This window comes from Berghia stephanieae, chromosome 14 (genome assembly GCF_034508935.2).
Source record: "Berghia stephanieae isolate SIO BIC M18660-M18661 chromosome 14, UCSD_Bste_1.3, whole genome shotgun sequence".
In the NCBI taxonomy this organism is placed as follows: domain Eukaryota; kingdom Metazoa; phylum Mollusca; class Gastropoda; order Nudibranchia; family Aeolidiidae; genus Berghia; species Berghia stephanieae.
Genome location: NC_088373.1, coordinates 7235639 through 7257604, shown reverse-complemented (window position 1 = coordinate 7257604; position 21966 = coordinate 7235639). Strand labels below are relative to the sequence as shown.

Sequence of the window (21966 nt, the reverse complement as noted above, 5' to 3'; positions counted from 1 at the left end):
CATAACATTGCCATCCGGAAGTATAACTGGCCAACACACAAAACTGTGTGTATCCATGAACGTTTATAGTCAGGTTAATACAGTTCAGTGAGCACTACTCATAAACGCGGATGGCAAAAAACAATAACAAAGACCTGTTTGATGTCATCTTCGAACTATCTATTTGGACAACAAAGATCATCATCATTATTATTATTATTATTATTATTATTATTATTATTATTATTATTATTATTATTATTATTATTATTATTATTATTATTATTATTATTATATATTATTATATTATTATTATTATTATTATTATTATTAAAAAGGAAGATGATTGGGGAAAAGTACCAAAGAAAAAGCCATAAGGGATGAGTTCAAATATGGAGCAGAGGATTCCATGACAATTCCATCAATGTGACAAGTTGACTAATTTGGCATTACCTAAATGTGGGGGGTCAGATATGGGTAAAGGATCCTGCTACAAAAGAAACACCCAAAAAGTTTACAACGTACAACAAAACTAAAAATTATATGGCACAAAATAGAGAGATGATTTACAAGGGGAAAAAAAATACCATCTCTCCAAATAGTAAAAAAAAAGAAAAAAGGAATTATACATTAACTGCTTCCCTGTCAGCTAAGGATCCCCATCAAGACCAGGGGGAAAAAGTGCGATCTCAATTCAGAACAAAGACAGAGAGAGAAAATAGGGAATAGAAGACACAGCAAAAGTGACCTTTCCCCCCACCATGACAGTTTACTGGACATTAAGAATATTGTAATTTGTAGTTGTGTGGCTTGGTAGACGATGTCTATATATCCGTTCCTGGTGGTCCTTTGTATTTGGAAGTTTTGAAGACAAAGCCCTTTTCTATGGAGGTGTAAGCCATGTCAAGTAACGACCTGTCCAGGGGAGTGGGTGTAATGCCAAGGACTTGAGTCATCTAGTGTTGTCAAGAAAAATGTTGAGACTGAATTACATTCTAATGATAATTGACTGTTATTTTGATATTGAGAATGATACTGATGAGTTGGAGAAATTTTGAGTTAGTATTCTTTATTCAAGGGGTTTTATTGCGCCAGAGAGAGTATTCTTTTTTAAAGAGTTTATGGCGCTTGACACGTTAAGGGCATCTCAATGCTGGTAAAGAGGAAGAATTTATTTTTTTTTAAATTCTAGATTTAAATGAAGAAAAGTAGGACAAAGAAGTTGTTAAAATAGAGAACAGATGTCATTCTGAGAGCATACTATCATCGACCTTTGAAACCACCTAAGTCTCATTCATTTGCAAGCACAGGATTCCAATAAAATACACTCAAATGCTTACAAAAAAATCATTATACGTTTAAAACAAAAAATGAAACAGTACATAACAGAGAGAAGATTTACAAGGAAAAAAAATATCATCTCCCAAACTATAACCATAAGTTTAGTGCTTTCCCCTTCCCCCCCCCCCCCCCCCCCCCCCCCCCCCCCCCCCCCCCCCCTAAGGACTCTAGCCAGGACCAAGATCTGTATCTGTATGGTTGGCGCTGAAGAAACCAATGGTCTGGTTGTATGTCAGCGGCGTCCTCATTGGGCGCGGGCCCATGTCAGTCGGGCCTTGAAATCGTTTAAGTGTGGTGCCATGATGACCAGTTCATCCAGCCCATTCCACTCCGAGATAGTTCTAATGAAGAAGGAATTTCTGTAGTTTTGTGTTCTTGTCTGTGGGATTTTGAAGCAGTTCGAATTGTTTGTGGCGTATCTGTCAATGGGGTTTTCGGTTATGTGGTTGGCGAAAGTGAGTGCTCGGATTTTTCTTTTGTTTGGTCGTGGCGTGAAAAAGGAGTCTGCCTTTATTGATGGTATTTGATCTGTTATTATCTTGAACATGAATGACAGACGGGTTTCTTTTCTTCTTTGTTGGAGGCTGATGAGATTTCTTTCTTCTAACATTTTTGTCATGCATCCTGGGGTTCTGCTCTTATAGTTCCCAGTTATGAACCGGGTGCCTCGTCTCTGGACTCTCTCAAGTTTTTGAATATCCTCTTTCAGGTAGGGGTCCCAGGCAACTGCTCGGTATTCCAATTGTGATCTCACAAGTGCGAGGTAGGCGTTTTGTTTGCATGACATTGGGGCGTGGCTAAGATTTCAGCGGAGAAACGCGAGGGTGCAGCTTGCCTTTTGGGTTATTTTGTTAATGTGTTTCCCCCATTTCAAGTCCTTTGAGAAGGTGATGCCAAGGTATGGGTTATCGTCGACTTGTTTCAGGGGGTGTTGTTTAACTTGTAGGTCTCATTGTACTTTTTAGCTGTGCTGAGGATGTAGCATTTGTTTGCGTTAAATTTCATTCCCCAATCATTAGCCCACTGTTCGAGACTATTCAAGTCCTCTTGTAGCAATTTTTGATCATTTGCAGATTTTATTGGTCGGTATATTAGACAGTCATCGGCGAATAACCTAATCTGAGATTTTACTCGTAGAGGTATGTCATTGATGAAACAAAGAAATAGTATGGGTCCTAGCACCGTTCCCTGTGGTACTCCTGATATGACTGGACATTCATGCGATGACGTGCCGTCTAGGACTACTTTCATGGTACGTTTTGTGATGAAATTACAAAGCCATATGTGTAAAGAGCCACAAATTCCGTAATTTTCTAGTTTCTGCAGGAGTTTTTGGTGGGGCACAGTATCAAATGCTTTGGAAAAGTCGAGGATGCTGAAGTCTGCTTGAGTGTTGGCATTCTGGAGTCTCAACAGGTCGTTTACAGTTATTAGGAGTTGGCTTTCACATGAGTATCCTTTGTGAAACTCGTGGTTTAGGTCAGTTAGGATGTCATTGTTCTCAAAGTGGTTCATCATGTTCTTACAGATTATATGTTCTAATAGTTTGGATATTACAGACGTCAGTGAGACTGGACGGTAGTTCTCTGCTTTATTTTTGTTGCCTTTTTTTAATACAGGTGCGATGTTTGCCTTCAGCCAGTCATCAGGGAGCATCCCGGTGTCGACCGATTTTTGGAAAATTATGCATAATAAGGGGGCAAAACTCTCAGCACACTCCTTTAGTACTGTGTTGGGGATGTTATCTGGACCTGACGCCTTAGATGGATCGACGTTTTTCAGCAACTTTTCAAATCCTGAGATGTTTATGTTGATATTAGTAAGAGATTGGTCACACCTCTGTGATGTCGGTGGGGTGGTTGTATCGTGTGGATCATGAGGGGTAAAGACAGATTTAAATTGATCCAAGAGGATCGTTGCTTTATCCTTCCCCTTAATGTACAGGGTTTCATTTTCTTTCAATAGGGCTACACCAATGGAATCGTTTTTCTTGCTTTTTATGTAGTTCCAAAATGGCTTGGTATTGTTTGTTTCAAGTCCTTTTTCTATAACATTGTTAAAGTGTGTCCATTCTGCTTGCCTTATTTCACGCCTACTTTGACGCTGCAACGATTTGTATGTATCCCAGGTTCCGCTCAGTTTAGCCCGCTTGAATGCTTTTGCTTTGCGTCTTAGTAGTGCTCGTATTTTCCTGTTCATCCACGGCGGCGTTCTTGTATTTTTATGTACTTTTTGGGGAATTGACTCCTTGATTGCACTGAGTAGGCAGGACTGAAAATGGCTCCACATTTCATTTACATCCATACCGTTTTTGTGCTGTTCTGTGATCTCTGATGATAGTCCCTCGATTCGTTTTCGTAGTGCGGCCCAGTTGACCTTTTTGAAAAGGTATAGTGTTTTGGGGGGTTGGTTCATAAAATTGAGATTTAGTGTAGTTTCAGTAACAACGCAGAGATAAAAGATAAAACCAAGTAATCTCATTCCAAGACAAAGACAAAAAGCTCCTATATTTAAATCCCATTAATTTTTTAGTAGACTCAAAAAAACAAAAACAAAGCACACTCACTCTGCTGTTTTCCACATTTAACTTGTTTCTGTAGATGGCGGCATTTCGCAATTCACTAAGGAAGAGACTGGCTGCACTCAGAATGAAACCTGGCATCTCATAAGTGGGCACGTTGTATCCTGGAAATAGTTTATTGAGATAATTATAATAAAAATAAAGAATAATAAATGACATTTGTATAGCACCTTACGCCAATTTCAGCTGGTTATAGGTGATTTACATTCTTAAAATAAATAGAGAAATAAAATGAAAAATAAAAACATAGCCATTTCAATTACTTGCAATGATCAAAGACGAGAACGGAAGAATATTGGGCAAAGATGAAGTAATTCGAGGAAGATGGAAAACATACTACGAATACCTCATGAATGAAGAGAATGACAAAGGTTGACTGAAGTGAAGAATGTATCAATAAAGATGAGAGAAGATAAATTGAAATGGTTCGGACATGTAAATAGACAAGAGAGGGAGTATGTGGAAAGAAAAGTATTGGACTTACAATTAGCGGGAAAAAGGAAAAAGGGACACCTAAAGACTAGATGGTTGGATAAGGTAAAGGACGATATGAAAGAACTGGGCCTGGAAGAAGATGATGCTCTGAACCGAGATGCATGGATATGTGGCATTCATTATGGCAACCCTGCAAAATGCGGGATAAACTGAAAGAAGAAGAAGAAGAAGAAGAAGAAGAAGAAGTAGAAGAAGAAGAAGAAGAAGAAGAAGAAGAAGAAGAAGAAGAAGAAGAAGAAGAAGAAGAAGAAGAAGAAGAAGAAGAAGAAGAAGAAGAAGAAGAAGAAGAGAAGAAGAAGAAGAAGAAGAAGAAGAAGAAAGAAGAAGAAGAAGAAGAAGAAGAAGAAGAAGAAGAAGAAGAAGAAGAAGAAGAAGAAGAAGAAGAAGAAGAAGAAGAAGAAGAAGAAGAAGAAGAAGAAGAAGAAGAAGAAGAAGAAGAAGAAGAAGAAGAAGAAGAAGAAGAAGAAGAAGAAGAAGAAGAAGAAGAAGAAGAAGAAGTTCCATTGTCTATAAATAACAATGTGAAAATGAATGCAAGCTTCAATTTAATGTACGAAAACAGATAAAACGGACGTTTCGGGTTTCCCATTTATCAACAAAACTGGATAAATGAAACATTACAGACGAATGAGATAACGTGTAGTGTTTCATTCATCCTGTTTTGTTGATAAAGGGGAAACCTGAAACATCCATTTTATCTATTTTCCTAAATCAAATTGACGCTTACAATCAATTTCACATTGTTATTTATAGGCAATGGAACTTATTTTATAGATGATGCATTTCTCATCAGGTATCCAGTGCAATTCTGTAAGGAGACCTGAAGTAGATTATTTTTTGGCTTTCTTTCAAAACTAGTCTAGCAGCATTGTTTTGTTTAACTTGAAGTTTTTAATATTTTCTTTGGAGATATCAACCAAGAGGAAGTTATGATAACCTTATTAGGATAACACTAAGGCATTTATCAGAAGTTCAGTTACGTTCATAGGAATCAAGTGCCTCCCTGCCCACTATGGGAAGTAAGGAACCCCAGCCAGATTCACTCATATCAGTAAAGTGACCAAATGTCATGTGAAATCAACGACAGAGTTTGACAAAGATACCTTGAGGTCTGAACTCTTTGTCCAAGATATCGGCCATTTCTTTGAACCAGGCATTATTTCCAAACAGGAGATGACGGTGACCTGCAAGCAAAAACAATTGGGGAATTTTGTAAAATATTTATAAACATGAAACTTTTAAAAAGTTACTTTGGCAGCAGATGGAAGGGTTAGGTCTATGTGCATACATTTACAGGTCTGATAATTGAACCCTTTATTGGGCTTGTGATAATAGAGAGTAGGATGAAGAGAAATATCCATTGAATTCAGTCTGTATGATGTTTGTTTTTTAGGGTTTCACAGCAGCATATTTAGGTCATTTCAGTGCCAGTAAAAGGGAAGAAAATGGGATTGTAAAAAAATTATAGAATTAATTCAGGCTATTAAGCTTAATAAATGCTGGCCAACTAACTTCGCTGTGTTTGTATGTCTTGAACCCGTGACCTCAAGAAGTCGGGGAGAGAAGGTTCTAGTTAGACAAAGGTTTGAGGCGACTTTTTTTGGGATCGTGGATAACTCATACGGTAGAGTCACGATCTCCCCGGCCAGGCGGAGTTGTCGTACCAGTAAAGTCGCGGGTTCGAGCCCCTATCGCCGCCCCAGAGGTTTTATTCTGTGTTGTCTTCTAGCACGTTCCTACTCACTTCATTTCTTATTATGTTTGGACTGTTAGAAAATGTAATTTTAATCTAGAGCCTTTTCTGTTCCTTGTTTTACTTTGCTTTTAAAAAAGTATAATCCTTGTACATGTAAGAATGTAAATGTTACTGCTCGAAGCTCGAAGAAATAAATAACGATGTGAAATTGAATGTAAGCTTCAATTTAATATACGAAAACAGATAAAATGGACGTTTCAGTTTTTCCCTTAATTAACAAAACAGGATGAATACCACATTATCTCATTCATCTCTAGTGTTTCATTCATCTTGTTTTGTTGATAAATGGGAAACCCAAAACGTCCATTTTATCTATTTTCGTATATTAAATTGAAGCTTACATTCAATTTCACATTGTTAATTATTTGTACATGCGAGTGTCATTTCCATACATGTAACAGCAAGGGGAATTAGGGTAAAATTGTGCAAATTAGTGATGAAAGCACCAAATTTGGTACAATGTAACTTGAGACCACTATTAATAGATGTTGATATAGAACCACATTGAGAAATTTCTCTAACAGTGTAAAATAGGGAGATGAAAATCCGCCTATATGAGCTATATTAAAACAAAGGGGCGTAATCCATGAAATATTTGTTGACAATTCGGTGCTTTAAAAATATATTATTTTTAGCCTGTGTAAGCGGTTGATTTTTTTGGTTTAAATAATTATAATTGTTAAAAATGTGACTTTATGTGATATAGGAACCGTATGGGCCGGTAGTATAGCTTTATTATGAGGACTGGAAGGGGGGTGGTGGGAGAGGATGAGATGGTGCTGGTGTCAGTTTTACTTGTGTTGGTCGTCATCGTGGTGAAGATGATGGTGGAGGTGATAATGATGATGATGATGATGATGATGATGATGTTGATGAGGTGGTGGTGGTGCTGATCTTGGTAGTGATGATGATGATGATGATGATGATGATGATGATGATGATGATGATGATGATGATGACGAAGACGACGATGAAGATGATGATCAGGATGGTGTTGATGGTGTTGTGATGATGGTGGTGGTGGTAATGGTAGTGATGATGATGATGATGATGATGATAATGATGATGATGATGATGATGATGATGAGGTGATTATGGAGATAGTAGTATTGATAATGGTAATGGGGATGATGATGAGGTGGTGGTGATCGTGGTAGCGATGATGATGAAGATGATGATGATGATGATGATTATGATGATGATGAATATGGTAATGATGAGGTGGTGGTGGTGATAGTGGTAGTGATTACGGTGATGTTGGTTTCTATTAATTTCGAAAATGAAAAACTTTCTTGGTGACGTACATTAACAGTTTTAGATGATTAGGATCCAACAAAAATCATATTTATTAGAGAAATGACTGTGGAACACATTTTTCTTGGGAGACTTGAGAAAATTCAACAGCAGCCTTTTTTAGTTTATCCTGATCTCTTTGAATTATTTAACGGGGCAAGATAAAGCCAATATCTCGTTGTCAGCTTTTTCCATGTGAGTGTGTTCAAGAAAACCATATGTTGTCTTATTGAAGGCTAAAAATGTTTCCTTTCCTGAGGTTAGCTGTCGAGGCCTGGTTGTCTGTCTCTGAACCTGATTGGGTGAACATACGACTGGGTGCAAACTCTTTCACAGCATTCTTTGCTATACATCTTGATTAATTCTGACAATTTATGGACTCTCTCTCTCTCTCTCTCTCTCTCTCTTCTCTCTCTCTCTCTCTCTCTCTCTCTCTCTCTCTCTCTCTCCCTCTCTCTTTGATCTGTTCTATACTTGAATGTTTTATATATAGCATGGCTCCAGAAAGGAGAGCTTTTGTGAAACACAACGAATAACAACTTGCAACAACCTAACAGAAAACATGAATAAACAACTCTAAACAGATGTTAAATTATTAGACTTCAGTAAATCATTTTATAAAGTCAATTACCATACTCTGGCTATTAAACTGCGGAGATATGGAATCATGAGTAGCACACACGACTGGGTAATGGATTTTCTCACTAATCGTAAACAACTGAAAGAGCAATGTCAGAGTCAGCTCCAGTACTACAGGTGTGCCCCTAGGTACCGTACTGGGTCCCCGCTTGTTCCTTATCTACATCAATGATTTGCCTGAAAGATTGGCACTCGGAACTCAACTGAGACTATTTGCGGATGACAGCCTTTTGTACAGAGCAATAAGGCATAAGAAAGACTCAGAAATTCTTCATCGGGACTTTGATTCCAGAAAATTACCAACAAAAGGAAGATAATACATACACAATACACCACATCTCACTATAAGAAGTCACCAAAGCAAAATATCTCGGAGTAACGATAAACAATCGCCTGACCTGGAAAGACCAGATTGCAAACATATGCAGGAAGGCAAACTCCACCCTGGGATGCTTGAGAAGAAACCCACTTCGGCTACAAAGTAACCATAAAAGAGAAATGCTATAAAGTTTATGTTAGACCAACACTCGAGTAAAGCGGTAAGGTATGGGATCCCGATTACACCTCCAAAATTAGGTAAATAGAATCAATCCAAAAAAAGCTATAAAATTCGTTCAACAAAATCCTCAAACAAATCAAAGCCATATATGACACCCCATTTGGAACCATTGAAGGAAAGGAGAGAGAAGAATAAACTAAATGTATTTTACAAAGGTCAGAAAAACCAGGTCAGGTGTCAGTACACAGCCTCCAACAGAACAAGAGGAAACCTGGCAAATTTATGTTGCCACAATCTAGAGTGGACTACCATCTTCACTCGTTTCTACCCTCAACTATAAGACCTAGGAACTTTTTGGATAACTCTCAGAAAAACAATTGGGAATGATGCTGCTGAGCCTTCCACGAGGAAGTTTCAGCTTGAAGAGGAAGAGGAAGAAAAAGAATAAACAATTTCAGCAACAGCAAAACTAGAACTTTGTTTGTTTTGGTAATATTCAGCATTTTTTATGTTCATAAAACGGACATGACAAATCTTCTTCTGATAATGAACTTCCTGCGCAATCAAATCACCATTTGAGAACATGGAGAGAATCTGGACATCGTTTATAATTTCTTCAGCCACGCGGATATTTTCGTTCATGTCTTTTGTCATTATTGAATGGAGGGAAGCTTCATCTTATTTTTGCAAAGCGTACAATGTGTCCTATTTCTTGTGATAACGTCATCTGAGGGAAAACGCATATTCTGTCTCCTTGGACAGTGGGATGATGAGAGAATGTCTAGATCGGGATAATTTGACAAGTTTTCTTGTGATTTCTCATTTTTCACTGCAAGCCTTTTGATTTTTTGTGGCCGTATATCAAAGCGACATAATTTGTGGTATCATTTTGCTTCAGGACCTCCAGTGTATCCTCAGAGCGGTCTTCAACAGACAAATCTAGCTTGTCACTATCATTTTCTAATCCGTTAAAAGTCTTAACACCATAGCTGGTAGAACTCTACGCTACAAAAGTCACGTACCATGACCACAATATGTGCGCTTTGATAGAGCTGGGCATTCTAATTTTTATTTTTTTCATCTCGAAAAATGAATCATTTTGACCAATCCACCTCAATACTGCCTTTTGCCATTATATAATTGTTAGTAGTTAGTACAAGATTTAGTACATTGTCAATGCCGTGACTTGATCACGGGATTGTTGGTGATGGGGATAAGGCGATGTTCATGACCGTGATGTTAAAGATGATGATACGGACATTTTCAACCTGAAATTTGATTTGAACCATACTATTACGCAAACCACAATAAGAACATAACTGTGTTGAATTAGTGTGACACATAAACATTGATGCTTTAACGATATCTATGTGCTCGGTATGCTGCTAATGATGATGACCTTGATGATGATGATGATGATGATGATGATGATGATGATGATGATGATGATGATGATGATGATGATGATGATGATGATTATTATTATTATATTATTATTATTATTATTATTATTATTATTATTATTATTATTATTATTATATTATTATTATTATTATTATTATGAGGTGGGTAAAAGGCTACAGAGTTCAAGTAGACACCGTTTCGTGACCTCGCCGACCCGAATGCAGACGACACAACTAGCAACCGCAGAATGCGACGCATTGTTTATAGATATCTTCACATGAGCGGAAGTCTATTATTTTCATATAATTCTAATTTTAAAAGACATTAAGAAAATACAAATTATACTCTTTGAAAGCTATCAGAATATACAAAAGATATGAGAGGGGGAAAAAATCTTTTTTGTATTCGTATTCGACCACCACAACTTTGATTTCTTCGATCTCACAATCTCATGTTCCGCGTTCCAATGCCGGTAAAATTTGAAATAACAAAATTGGTATACTTTTGGATTTTAAAAAATACTTTTGAAAATTATGTTACTCCCTTCGTAAATGAATGAATTTGATAAGTTGTATGTTATGAATAAATGATAAGTTATATTTCCGATTTCGATTTAAGCAACAGTGTACATGTGTACTCGGTACCGATGACGTAGTCTGTGACCTTTTGACACCATAGCAAAATGTCGTTGTGAAGGCGGCAAGTTTCATCACCACCGTGAATTTTTACACGATTTAAATTGCTAATATCTCAGCTCTTGGAGTGATGAGAAAGTGGTTCTATATCACAATTTAAACCTTAGAGCACGAACTTTTTTTCATTAAAAAATCATGCTTTCATCACTAATTTGCACAATTCGGGGGTTTTGTGTCCCTAATTCCCCTAGCTATTTTCTGTTTTAATTTTCGTCAGAATCCTAAATCGGGGAAGTCCCAATTTTATCAGGACAAAAACTAGAGGCGCCTAAATGAGTCAATAAAATGAAGAGAAAGACAACAGGAGTAAATGTGACTCATAAATAAGGAAACAACACAAACAAACGACGTTCCGGCCTTTGGCCTTTTTCAAGTAAAAACAAAAATATTATTATTATATTTTGTGTTTACTTGAAAAAGGCCAAAGGCCGAAACGTCGTTTGTGTTGTTCCCTTATTTATGAGTAACATTTACTCGCTTTATCTTTCTCTCCATTTTATCAGGACAGTTGGCTGCTACGCATGACTTACCAGCTGCCTCAGGAAGAGTCATACACTTGAGATGTGCTAGGGCCACATCCCTCACATCAATGACCGGAATACAAAACCGGGGTATCATGGGATATTCTTTCTGCAGCAATTTTCTGACCAACTGGGGATGAAAACAAAATTAACATGAAATATGTTGGTAAATACTTTGTCGAAGGGATACTAAGCTGTGGACTGTGTGCAACTATGTGGTCTAGTGGTATGACACTCGCTTTCGGATCGGAAGGTCCTGGGTTCAAGCCTAATTCGGCGCATAGTTGAGTCCTTGGAGAAGGCTCTTTACTCACATTCTCTCATCGTGCTCAGATTTAAAATGAGTACCTGGCCGTTAACAGCGTTGTCTCTGTCCGACAAAAATTGTAATATCGTCTAACAGGCGTCATGTCCTGTCCTACATGTTAAATGTTGCTGTTGGCCAGGGACCCCTTGTAAAGCACTTTGAGCATGTTTAGTGGATATTGCGCTATATAAACGCTCAATTATTTTTTTTAGGCTGTAAAAAGTAAACAAAAATTAATATAACAGCTTCAAAAAAGAAAATAATACCAAACACAGAACACTTCGGGCTCAAAACCATTCTTCAGCCAACAACAACAAAAAAAACAATAAACACATACTAAAAAAACGATCAAGGGCAGAGAAATATTCGGCATGTCCTTTCTGTATAACAATCTTGGGATGTCACATTCCAGATGTTCATTCCTCCCACCAAATCCAAGCATCAGTAAAACACTGTATAGTTACCTGAAATAACTGCAAATGACATCTAACTTTTACGTCATGTTGGAAGACTGTATAGATAGTATTTGCTTGGCCAAGAAGCTCATAACATTGCCATCCGGAAGTAAAACGGATCAACACACAAAACTGTGTAACCATGAAAGTTTATAGTCAGGTTAATATAGTTTAGTGAGAATTACTCACAAACCCAGATGGCAAAAAATAATAACAAAGACCTGAGTGACGTCAACTTCGAACTATCTATAATGAGTAAGTAAATGTTATCTTTGTCTGTCTATTATTGTAGTAGTAGCAGTAGTCGTGATCCTCATTCATCACCACCATCATCATCTTGATGATTTTTGTTTTGTTATCATCTCTTCATGCTTGTTTCTCTGCTGTGAAGCAATTTTTGTTTCTACTTGATTGACGAGTTGTCTTCCAGAGTCAATTGTGCATGTGTGTGGTTGTTGTGCATGTGTATGTAGCCTACGTTAGTGGTGGGTGTGTACTGTGTTATGTCCACTATACTATAATTGTATTATTATTATATATTGGCATCATTGTGAACCAAAATTAATTTCAATTGTTTCAATACTAAAGTTTATCATTTATATTATTATTTATTATTATTATTATTATTATTATAATTAATTATTTTTATTATTATTATTATTATTATATTATCATTATTATTATATTATTATTATTATTATTATTATTATTATTATTATTATTATTATTATTATTATTTTATATTATATTATTATATTATCATTATTATTATTAATTATTATTATTTATTATTATATATTATTATTATCATTATTATTATTATTATTATTATTATTATTATTATTATTATTATTATCATTATCATTATTATTATTATTATTATTATTATTATTATTATATTATTATTATTATTATTATTATTATTATATTATTATTATTATTTATTATTATTATTATTATTATTATTATTATTATTATCATTATTATTATTATTATTATTTTATTATTATTAATATTATTATTATCATTATCATTATTATATTATTATTATTATTATTATTATTATTATTATTATTATTTTATTATTATTATTATTATTATTATTATTATTTTTATTATTATTATTATTATTATATTATTATTATTATTTTTTAAATTTTATATATTAATATTATTATTATTTTTTAAATTATTATTAATATTATTATTATCATTATTATATTATTATTATTATTATTATTATTATTATTATTATTATTATTATTACTATTATTACTATTATTATTATATTATTATTATTATTATTATTATTATTATTATTATTATTATTATTATTATTATTATTATTATTATTATTATTATTATTATTATTTTCAGTATTATAATAATTGTTGTTGTTGTTGTTCTTCTTCTGGGTTTGTTTTTTTTTTTTGTTGTATTTCTTTATTGACACATTTATCAATTTCCCCAGGAGTGAGCAATAAAGCAGAGTGAACAGAATTAAACTTCAGCGTTTAAACATTGATATTGGGCAAAATGCACTAAATGTGCTCAAAGTGCTATACAGTGGGTTCTTAGCCAACAGCAAGTTAACTTAACAAGTAGGATAAGACATGAGGCCTGTTAGGTGATATTACCAATTTTTTTCTGACAATACTGTTAACAATCACGTAAATATTTACCATGAGAGTATGGTGAGATAATGTGAGTAAAGAGCTTTTTCCAAGGACTCAACTCTTATGTGCCACTCAGAGCAATACTCGAACCAGGACCTTCCAGACCAAAGGTGAGTGTCATACCACAAGACCATATAGCCACACAAAAGAATGAAGAACACCAAAATGGAATTAAAACTGTCTTTTATAAAAAAAAAGGACTCACTGCAATGCTGGATCCTGGAATCCCACTGTTGACAGGGCCCAGAATAAGGCAAGGGTTCGTAACAGACAGCTCAAATTTTTCCGAATCTAAAAAGAGACAAAAAAAATAATTAAAAAATGTTCAAATCACTTTTCATGTCTTTTACATATAATTAAGCGTATAGTGGGGGTCCCGTCATGTCTTTTACATATAATTAAGCGTATAGTGGGGGTCCCGTCATGTCTTTTAATATAATTAAGCGTATAGTGGGGGTCCCGTCATGTCTTTTATATATAATTAAGCGTATAGTGGGGGTCCCGTCATGTCTTTTACATATAATTAAGCGTATAGTGGGGGTCCCGTCATGTCTTTTACATATAATTAAGCGTATAGTGGGGGTCCCATCATGTCTTTTACATATAATTAAGCGTATAGTGGGGGTCCCGTCATGTCTTTTACATATAATTAAGCGTATAGTGGGGGTCCCGTCATGTCTTTCACATATAATTAAGCGTATAGTGGAGGTCCCGTCATGTCTTTTACATAGAATTAAGCGTATAGTGAGGGTCCCGTCATGTCTTTTACATATAATTAAGCGTATAGTGGGGGTCCCGTCATGTCTTTTACATAGAATTAAGCGTATAGTGGGGGTCCTGTCATGTCTTTAACATATAATTAAGCGTATAGTGGGGGTCCCGTCGTGTCTTTTACATAGAATTAAGCGTATAGTGAGGGTCCCGTCATGTCTTTTACATATAATTAAGCGTATAGTGGGGGTCCCGTCATGTCTTTTACATAGAATTAAGCGTATAGTGGGGGTCCTGTCATGTCTTTAACATATAATTAAGCGTATAGTGGGGGTCCCGTCATGTCTTTTACAATATAATTAAGCGTATAGTGGGGGTCCCGTCATGTCTTTTACATATAATTAAGCGTATAGTGGGGGTCCCGTCATGTCTTTTACATATAATTAAGCGTATAGTGGGGGTCCCGTCATGTCTTTTACATATAATTAAGCGTATAGTGGGGGTCCCGTCATGTCTTTCACATATAATTAAGCGTATAGTGGGGGTCCCGTCATGTCTTTCACATATAATTAAGCGTATAGTGGGGGTCCCAATAGCTCAGTTGGTAGAGCACTCGCTTTACACACAAAGGGACCAAGAATGATCCCTGGTGTAGTCGATATTTTTTCTGACCCTCCTTTCCACCTGGCAGTGAATGGGTAGCTGAGTCTGTTAGATTTGGTGGAAAGTACTTCACGATAGACTAGCGCCTTAACCAAAGGATAGCAAGCAATTGCTATTGTCCGTTTATGCTATAGAAACTGGGATAAACTCCGGCTCCATGGGTCTCATGCCTCTTAAGGACTACTTTAAGCGTATAGTGCTTACATGACCAGTTTCCTTGCAGATGCTCTATTGGTGCTCAGGCTGACATGTTCTTAGGTCACATTAACCTTCTCCTTACCAGCCATTTTCAGGATTTTCCCCAAAACTTCATACCAACAAACACAAAATAGATTTTTTATCACTCAAACACAATAGCAGCAAGTTCTTGCGATACATAGTTTCTTTAGCAAAACATGCTCTACAACACACTGTTCATTTTCTTTAAATGTTATGATGTAGAAAAGAAAATTTGAATAAGAAAAATATTGGTTATATCGTAACGAATGTGACGATTTTCCTATAGTTGGTAAGGAAAGGGTTAAACAAGAACACATTTACTCTCTTGAGCGCTGAGGTTTTATTTGCATTTCCGCCACAAAATGGCTGACACCTGATTGAGACAGCAGGAAAATGACAAGCTAAGGCAAAACGAAAATTGAATTCAGCGCAAATTCTCAATTAAAATACCCCCCCAAGGGCCAATCAAATGTTCTGATGAAAGAATTGATACCATTGGTTCAATCGATAGTACTTTTGTAGAAAGTAGGACTGGATTACATTATTATTTTTGACTTTCAAGACCGGACGCACTGTGCGGCCATTGGCCAGTAGAACAGATTCTGCTCTGGCCGCACAGCGCGGCCAATGGCGCTAAAAGAGTTAACTCTCTTGAGACTGAGGTATTCTTACCTTTACAAGCGTTAAAGACTTTTTTGTCGAGGGTTTTGAAAAATCAAGTTAATGATATTAAAGTTATTGTTATATCTTAATGAAATAAGATAAGTAATTAGTTTGAGGCTTACAATCATAAATAACATAAACTGCATCACTATATCTGTTACAGTTTTAATGATGGCATTTATTGAAAATATGTAATTTTGGTTTTCTGCAAAAATTCCAGGAAAATGATTTGAAATGAATAAAATGGGTATTAGTCTTCTAAAAACTGTTTTTGAGTCATAAAATCTCAGAGAAAAAAAAATAACAATACAAACATGTGAAAAGTATCTAATAAAACATCATTCTTGAGCAAAATCCACTTTGAGTGGCATATTTTGAAGCATTTGGGATCTGAAGCTAAGAATATAGATAAATATCGATTCTTTGTCCATCTCGACTGACTTGCTCTAAATCTCTATAAAATTGAAACTAGTAATCGAGTATCAATACTGCCCTGCACCAATCAACGGTAAAATGTTTAACTAATGTTGAAGACGAGTCACGCATGCACAAACACTTAAAAAAACGAAAATAATTTTCATGTTGTTTGATCCCACATATATACGGGATTAGTCTACACAGCCGGTGACTGGTACCTTATATTTATGGGATTAGTCCTAAGAGAGTTAAGGTGTTGGTGACAAATCAGCTAAGTCCGGGTACAATCCAATACAAATGATTCTTACCAGGTAATTCTTCCACAAACTGCCAAGCTGCCTTCTCTGCCAGAGCCTTACTCCTGGGATAGGCCCCGAATTTTTTATCCTCTGGATTAATCCAATCAGCCTCGGAGTAACTCTCATCCTTTGATTTTTGCTCTGAGGATATTGAAATTTAATAATAATAATAATAATAATAATAATAATAATAATAATAATAATAATAATAATAATAATAATAATAATAATAATATGGTAATAATAACAATAATAATAATTATTATAATAATAATAATTACCTTACATTCTATTTGACTATAGTTATTTATTTATTTGACGATAGTTATTTATTTATTTGACTATAGTTATTTATTTATTTGATGAGTTATTTATTTGACGATAGTTATTTATTTATTTGACGATAGTTATTTATTTATTTGACTATAGTTATTTATTTATTTGATGATAGTTATTTATTTATTTGACAATGGTTATTTATTTATTTGACTATAGTTATTTATTTATTTGACTATAGTTATTTATTTATTTGACAATGGTTATTTATTTATTTGACTATAGTTATTTATTTATTTGACTATAGTTATTTATTTATTTGACTATAGTTATTTATTTATTTGATGATAGTTATTTATTTATTTGATGATAGTTATTGATTTTTTCCATCTTCAAGCAGTAACACTTGTACATTACATACTGTTAAGGATGGCAGCAAAGGAGCTGGTGACAACAACACGTTTAACGGTTTTGGCAGCAGCACAAGCCTTCAGGACATTGAGTGTGCCATCCACTGCTGGTCTAATGAGGTCCTCATCTGACTTGGGGGTTTCTAAAGGGAAAGGGCTGGCTACGTGATGGACATAGATACATCCTTCCACTGCTCTGGAATGCGATCATTGTTAAATCATCATTAAATTGAGCTTTTACATAGCTTTTTATTCTCACATTTTCATTAGTAATTTTATTAAATGTATGGTGATGTACAAAAATAAAAGTAATAAATTCCGGGATATATCTTAATTTAATTATCAACTTTGAACGCACTATTCAGAGTGTGTTGCATCAGTTACTACCTCATGTTACATCAGTTACAAAAAACGACTCCCCACAGATTAACACATCTATTTCTGCAACATTTAGACGCCATATCAAGTTACTGTAAGTTGTGTTAAATCACCCTTATTAAGTTGAGACTTCAACTTATAAAAAGTTATAGAGAATTTTTTATGAAACCACATCATGTCTGAATTTTTTGTTTTCTCTGAGTTGCGTCAGTTAAATTGCATGAGCGCCATCAAGGAGAAAGTTTTTCCACCTGGGAATAAAACGTTGGTATCATGCAGAGGATCAAATCCTCATTGATCATTCATTCCTCATTAAATAGATTCTATGTCATCAAAATTGTGTTTTTGAGATAAGTTTGATTACCTTGATAGTTGCATGAGTTACACAAAGAATTGCCCTTAAATAACACTTCAAAATCCTTAAAATTATGTCGCTGGGGTATTTCTAAAGTTACTGTTTTAAATTTATTCCTGATAAATTGAATAAAACATGCTTATTGTCATTTATTTGAAGTAAATGAGTATATTATATATATTATGTATGTGTATCAAACACGATTCAATATCTATATATATTTTTTTTTTTTTATTTTTTTTTTTTTTTCTTCAATTTTGAAAAGTACCAACAGCATGGAGATAGAGGCCTCTGGTCGAGTGAGTTTAAGTATTAGTTCACCATGACATGTCATCAAACCGCTTTGTGAGACAATTGGTCATGCATGCAGATCAGGGTGAAAATCATTATAAAGGACTGAACTTTAACTTTAACATACTTATGCCATGACTCGGCGTTAGTCAAATCAGCCTCAACAATATCCACAGGGTGTTGAGCCTGAGGACAAAGTCCCTGAAGGTGCTCCACTTTCTTCTGGTTCCCTGCATCTCTGACGGTTGTTCTTACTCGGTATCCCTCGTTTTGTAACAATTTGATGAGGTTGGCACCCAAGAAGCCACTGCCTCCTGTGACCAATACCACTTTGGGAACAGGAAGTGGGTAGGGGGGCAGGGATAGAGGAATGAGAGGAGAAAGAAAAAGTAAGCTAAAATGCAGTTATTAATATTACAGTGTTAGAGAATATAAATAAAAAGCTTGAGAAATTTATGGAAGATGACTGATGTCTTTTTAAATTCTCATCAACTGCGATACTTTCCTAGATTGAGAAAATAATACTGATAATAATAGTAATAACAATAGAAGTAGAAGTAGTAATAATAGTAGTAGCGGTTGTGGTAGTGATAGTAGTAGTAGTAGTAGTAGTAGTAGTAGTAGTAGTAGTAGTAGTAGTAGTAGTAGTAGTAGTAGTAGTAGTAGTAGTAGTAGTAGTTAGTAGTAGTAGTAGTAGTAGTAGTAGTAGTAGAAGTATAGTAGTAGTAGTAGTAGAAGTAGTAGTTAGTAGTAGTAGTAGTTGTAGTAGTAGTAGTAGTAGTAGTAGTAGTAGTAGTAGTAGTAGTAGTAGTAGTAGTAGTAGTAGTAGTAGTAGTAGTAGTAGTAGTAGTAGTAGTAGTAGTAGTAATGAGAAACATATAAGGTATGGAGAAGTGGCAGATGAAAATAGAATAAAAATACATAGATGTCTGAGAGCCAGGCAGAGGGTGCTACATTAATTGGATCCTGATTATGGCTCTCTTGATACCATAATATTTTTATTTTCTGTTTTCATCTGCCACTGGAATAACCCAGGCGTCAGCCGCAGTGCAGCATCGCAAATTGAGCTAAGGCAAGATGACTTGCTCAATGCCAAACAGCACAGCGGCAGGTGATCGAACTCGGTACTTTTCGGGTAAAAAGCAAAGACCGTACCAATGAGCCATGCTGCATCATTATTGACATAAGTGCCCACTCTGATTAGTAGCAGTAGTTTAGTGTAAGACCACTGTAGTAGAGAATCGTGGCTCAGCAGTACGGTCCTTGCCTAGTACCCATAAGGTACCAAGTTCGAATACTCGCTGCATTGTGGGGCCTCTAGCAAATCACCTCGCCCTAGCTCAGTTTGCAGCATTGCACTGCGGAGGACACCTATTTTATTGCAGTCTTCCTTTGGAATAGACCCTAAAGACAAATTTCCCCTATGGGATTAATAAAAAAGGAACTTTGTTTATTTTATTATTTATAATATTAATCTCTCTTTATTGTCATTAATTTTAAGATTAAAAGCAGTAGTAGCATCACCACACAGTAAAACCACCGTTTGCTTTGAGCTTTGGTAAATGGAGGGATATATTTCACCAATAGACACTTAGAAAACCACGCCTCTTGGACAGTTGTCATAATGTATACAATGGCGGTGATTGGTAAACATAGTGAACTACATAGGTTTTACTATCGATGTAATGTGAAGGTAAAACACCCACTGTTCAACCGCTTGATAAATAGAACTGACACAGAAAACTATGTGTAAACTTAAACGTTCATAATATAATCTAGAATATTGTGGGATAAATATTCACCTATTTGGTGGTATAAAAAAACAAAACAATGATCAGAGAGAGGTTCATATCATTCACATTTATGTTTATACTTTGCTGCGCTGCACTGCGGCTGACGCCTGGGTTATTCCAGTCTTCCCTTGGAATAGACCCTAAAGACAAATTTCCCCTTAGGGATGAATAAATGGAATTTATTTTATTGTTATTATTATTTTTTTATAAGCAACCAACTACGTTTATCCGAGCACGTGTGAAGGTGTGTCACAAATTCCATGTTTTGATTGGTCAAAAATCTAATGGTTAATTGCAGCAAGGTATGGCTTGGCTGCTGCTAGTTGACCTTATTGATGGTAACTGACTTGCTTGTTCTGTCAAAACAAGCCAGCAGCAGATGATTACAAACAGAGATGGTTTATCTATTCCTCTGTTACAACTCAGCCACTCACGGTGACGACGTTGTAGTTGCTCTAATTTGACCGAACCATTAGGGTCACAGAAAAGAAAGGTCCTTGGCGGATGTAACCTCTTTTCTTATATTTTGGATCTTATCGTCAATCTTTAAGAATATTGATTCTGCTGTTGGTATAATTATAATTGTTGTTAGTTGAAGAAGAAGAAGAAGAAGAAGAAGAAGAAGAAGAAGAAGAAGAAGAAGAAGAAGAAGAAGAAGAAGAAGAAGAAGAAGAAGAAGAAGAAGAAGAAGAAGAAGAAAAAGAAGAAGTAAAAGGAATACACAATTTTTAATCACCTAACCTGGTTGTGATTTTCGAGTGTAACTGCAGCACGGTAGGAACGCTCTCGCTTTAGTTGTGAATATAATAATATAATAAAACTTTGCAGCTCAGCTCAACTTGCAGTGATTGATGTGGAGTGGGTGTGGCAAGTCAAACTCCTCTACTCTATTCTGTCTGAGTGTGTGTGGTAACCCGCCTTTACTTACTTATCAAATTTGTCTAGTCTGCTTTTGAAGTTATTTATATTTATAGAGTTTTTACGTTCACAACAGTACAACAGAATCTGGTAAACTGTTCCATATCTAAAGTCTAAAGTCTAAGATCTTCGTTGTTCTCATGTCATAAGTAAAACTGTGTTCTCTCTTTGACTGTGATTGACACTTATTGATGGTAATAGTAATAGACCGGTCTATTACTATTAATCACCCGATTACATATGATTAAATGATGAAAGTGCAACGTGTTTCAAATCGGAAAAAAAAAATAAAACATGACTATAAATCACTATAATTTGATACTTACATTGTTCAGACATATTTTGTTAAATTGGTTGAAGTTGAGCTGAATGTGACTCGTGACTCGGCTAATTTTTCCCTCTGTCGAGGGGAGGTCAAAAGTCAAGATGTTGATGTAAACAAAAAGGAAGCCAACATGCTGTTTTCAACTGCTGTACTGCAATAGTTTACCCATTAACTGATCAGGGGATAAAGAGGCGTGGCCCTCGTGTTGGTTCACTGCAACATCATAGTGAATTGTGCGCATTGACCCTGGGACTCTGATTGGTGAGCACCGGCGGGAGTTGAACCAGGGATCATTTAAGATAGGCACCCGCTGAGATTTTACCAAGGATACGATGATGTCAATATTAGAAGGAGAAAACCGAGAGATCCGGGGATGTGAACAGCTCTCTCTCTCTCTCTCTCTCTCTCTCTCTCTCTCTCTCTCTCTCTCTCTCTCTCTCTCCCTCCCTCCCTCTCTCTCTCTCTCTCTCTCTCTCTCTCACACACACACACACTATCGCCGTTGCTCATGACTCATATCTCAGTGCTCCTACAAATGTGACCCACCGTATCGAAGCGGTATTATGTCGGGATCCACTCGGTAAGGGAAATTGAATTCATAGCTACA

The 21966-nt window shown here is 35.5% G+C and overlaps 1 protein-coding gene across 1 annotated transcript; it reads right to left on the bottom strand.

Moving 5' to 3' along the window:
• Positions 1-325: 325 nt before the first annotated feature.
• Positions 326-21452, bottom strand: LOC144960118 (uncharacterized). Its single transcript, XM_078893094.1, has 9 exons — positions 21361-21452; positions 18451-18652; positions 17311-17495; positions 16623-16754; positions 13847-13932; positions 11213-11333; positions 5500-5580; positions 3887-4005; positions 326-935 (listed from the first exon to the last, which is right to left on the bottom strand). The coding sequence occupies exons 1-9, from the start codon at positions 21371-21373 to the stop codon at positions 804-806; spliced, it is 1071 nt and encodes a 356-aa protein (XP_078749220.1). The 5' UTR covers positions 21374-21452; the 3' UTR covers positions 326-803.
• Between the last annotated feature and the right edge of the window lie 514 nt (positions 21453-21966).

Excerpts from the sequence above, each read along its gene's own strand:
- LOC144960118 (XM_078893094.1), bottom strand. Across the intron at positions 16,755-17,310 it reads CTTTGCTGCCATCCTTAACA|AGCAAAAATCAAAGGATGAG; the intron begins GTATGTAATGTA and ends CAATATCCTCAG. Across the intron at positions 936-3,886 it reads TAAATGTGGAAAACAGCAGA|ATGACTCAAGTCCTTGGCAT; the intron begins GTGAGTGTGCTT and ends TGACAACACTAG.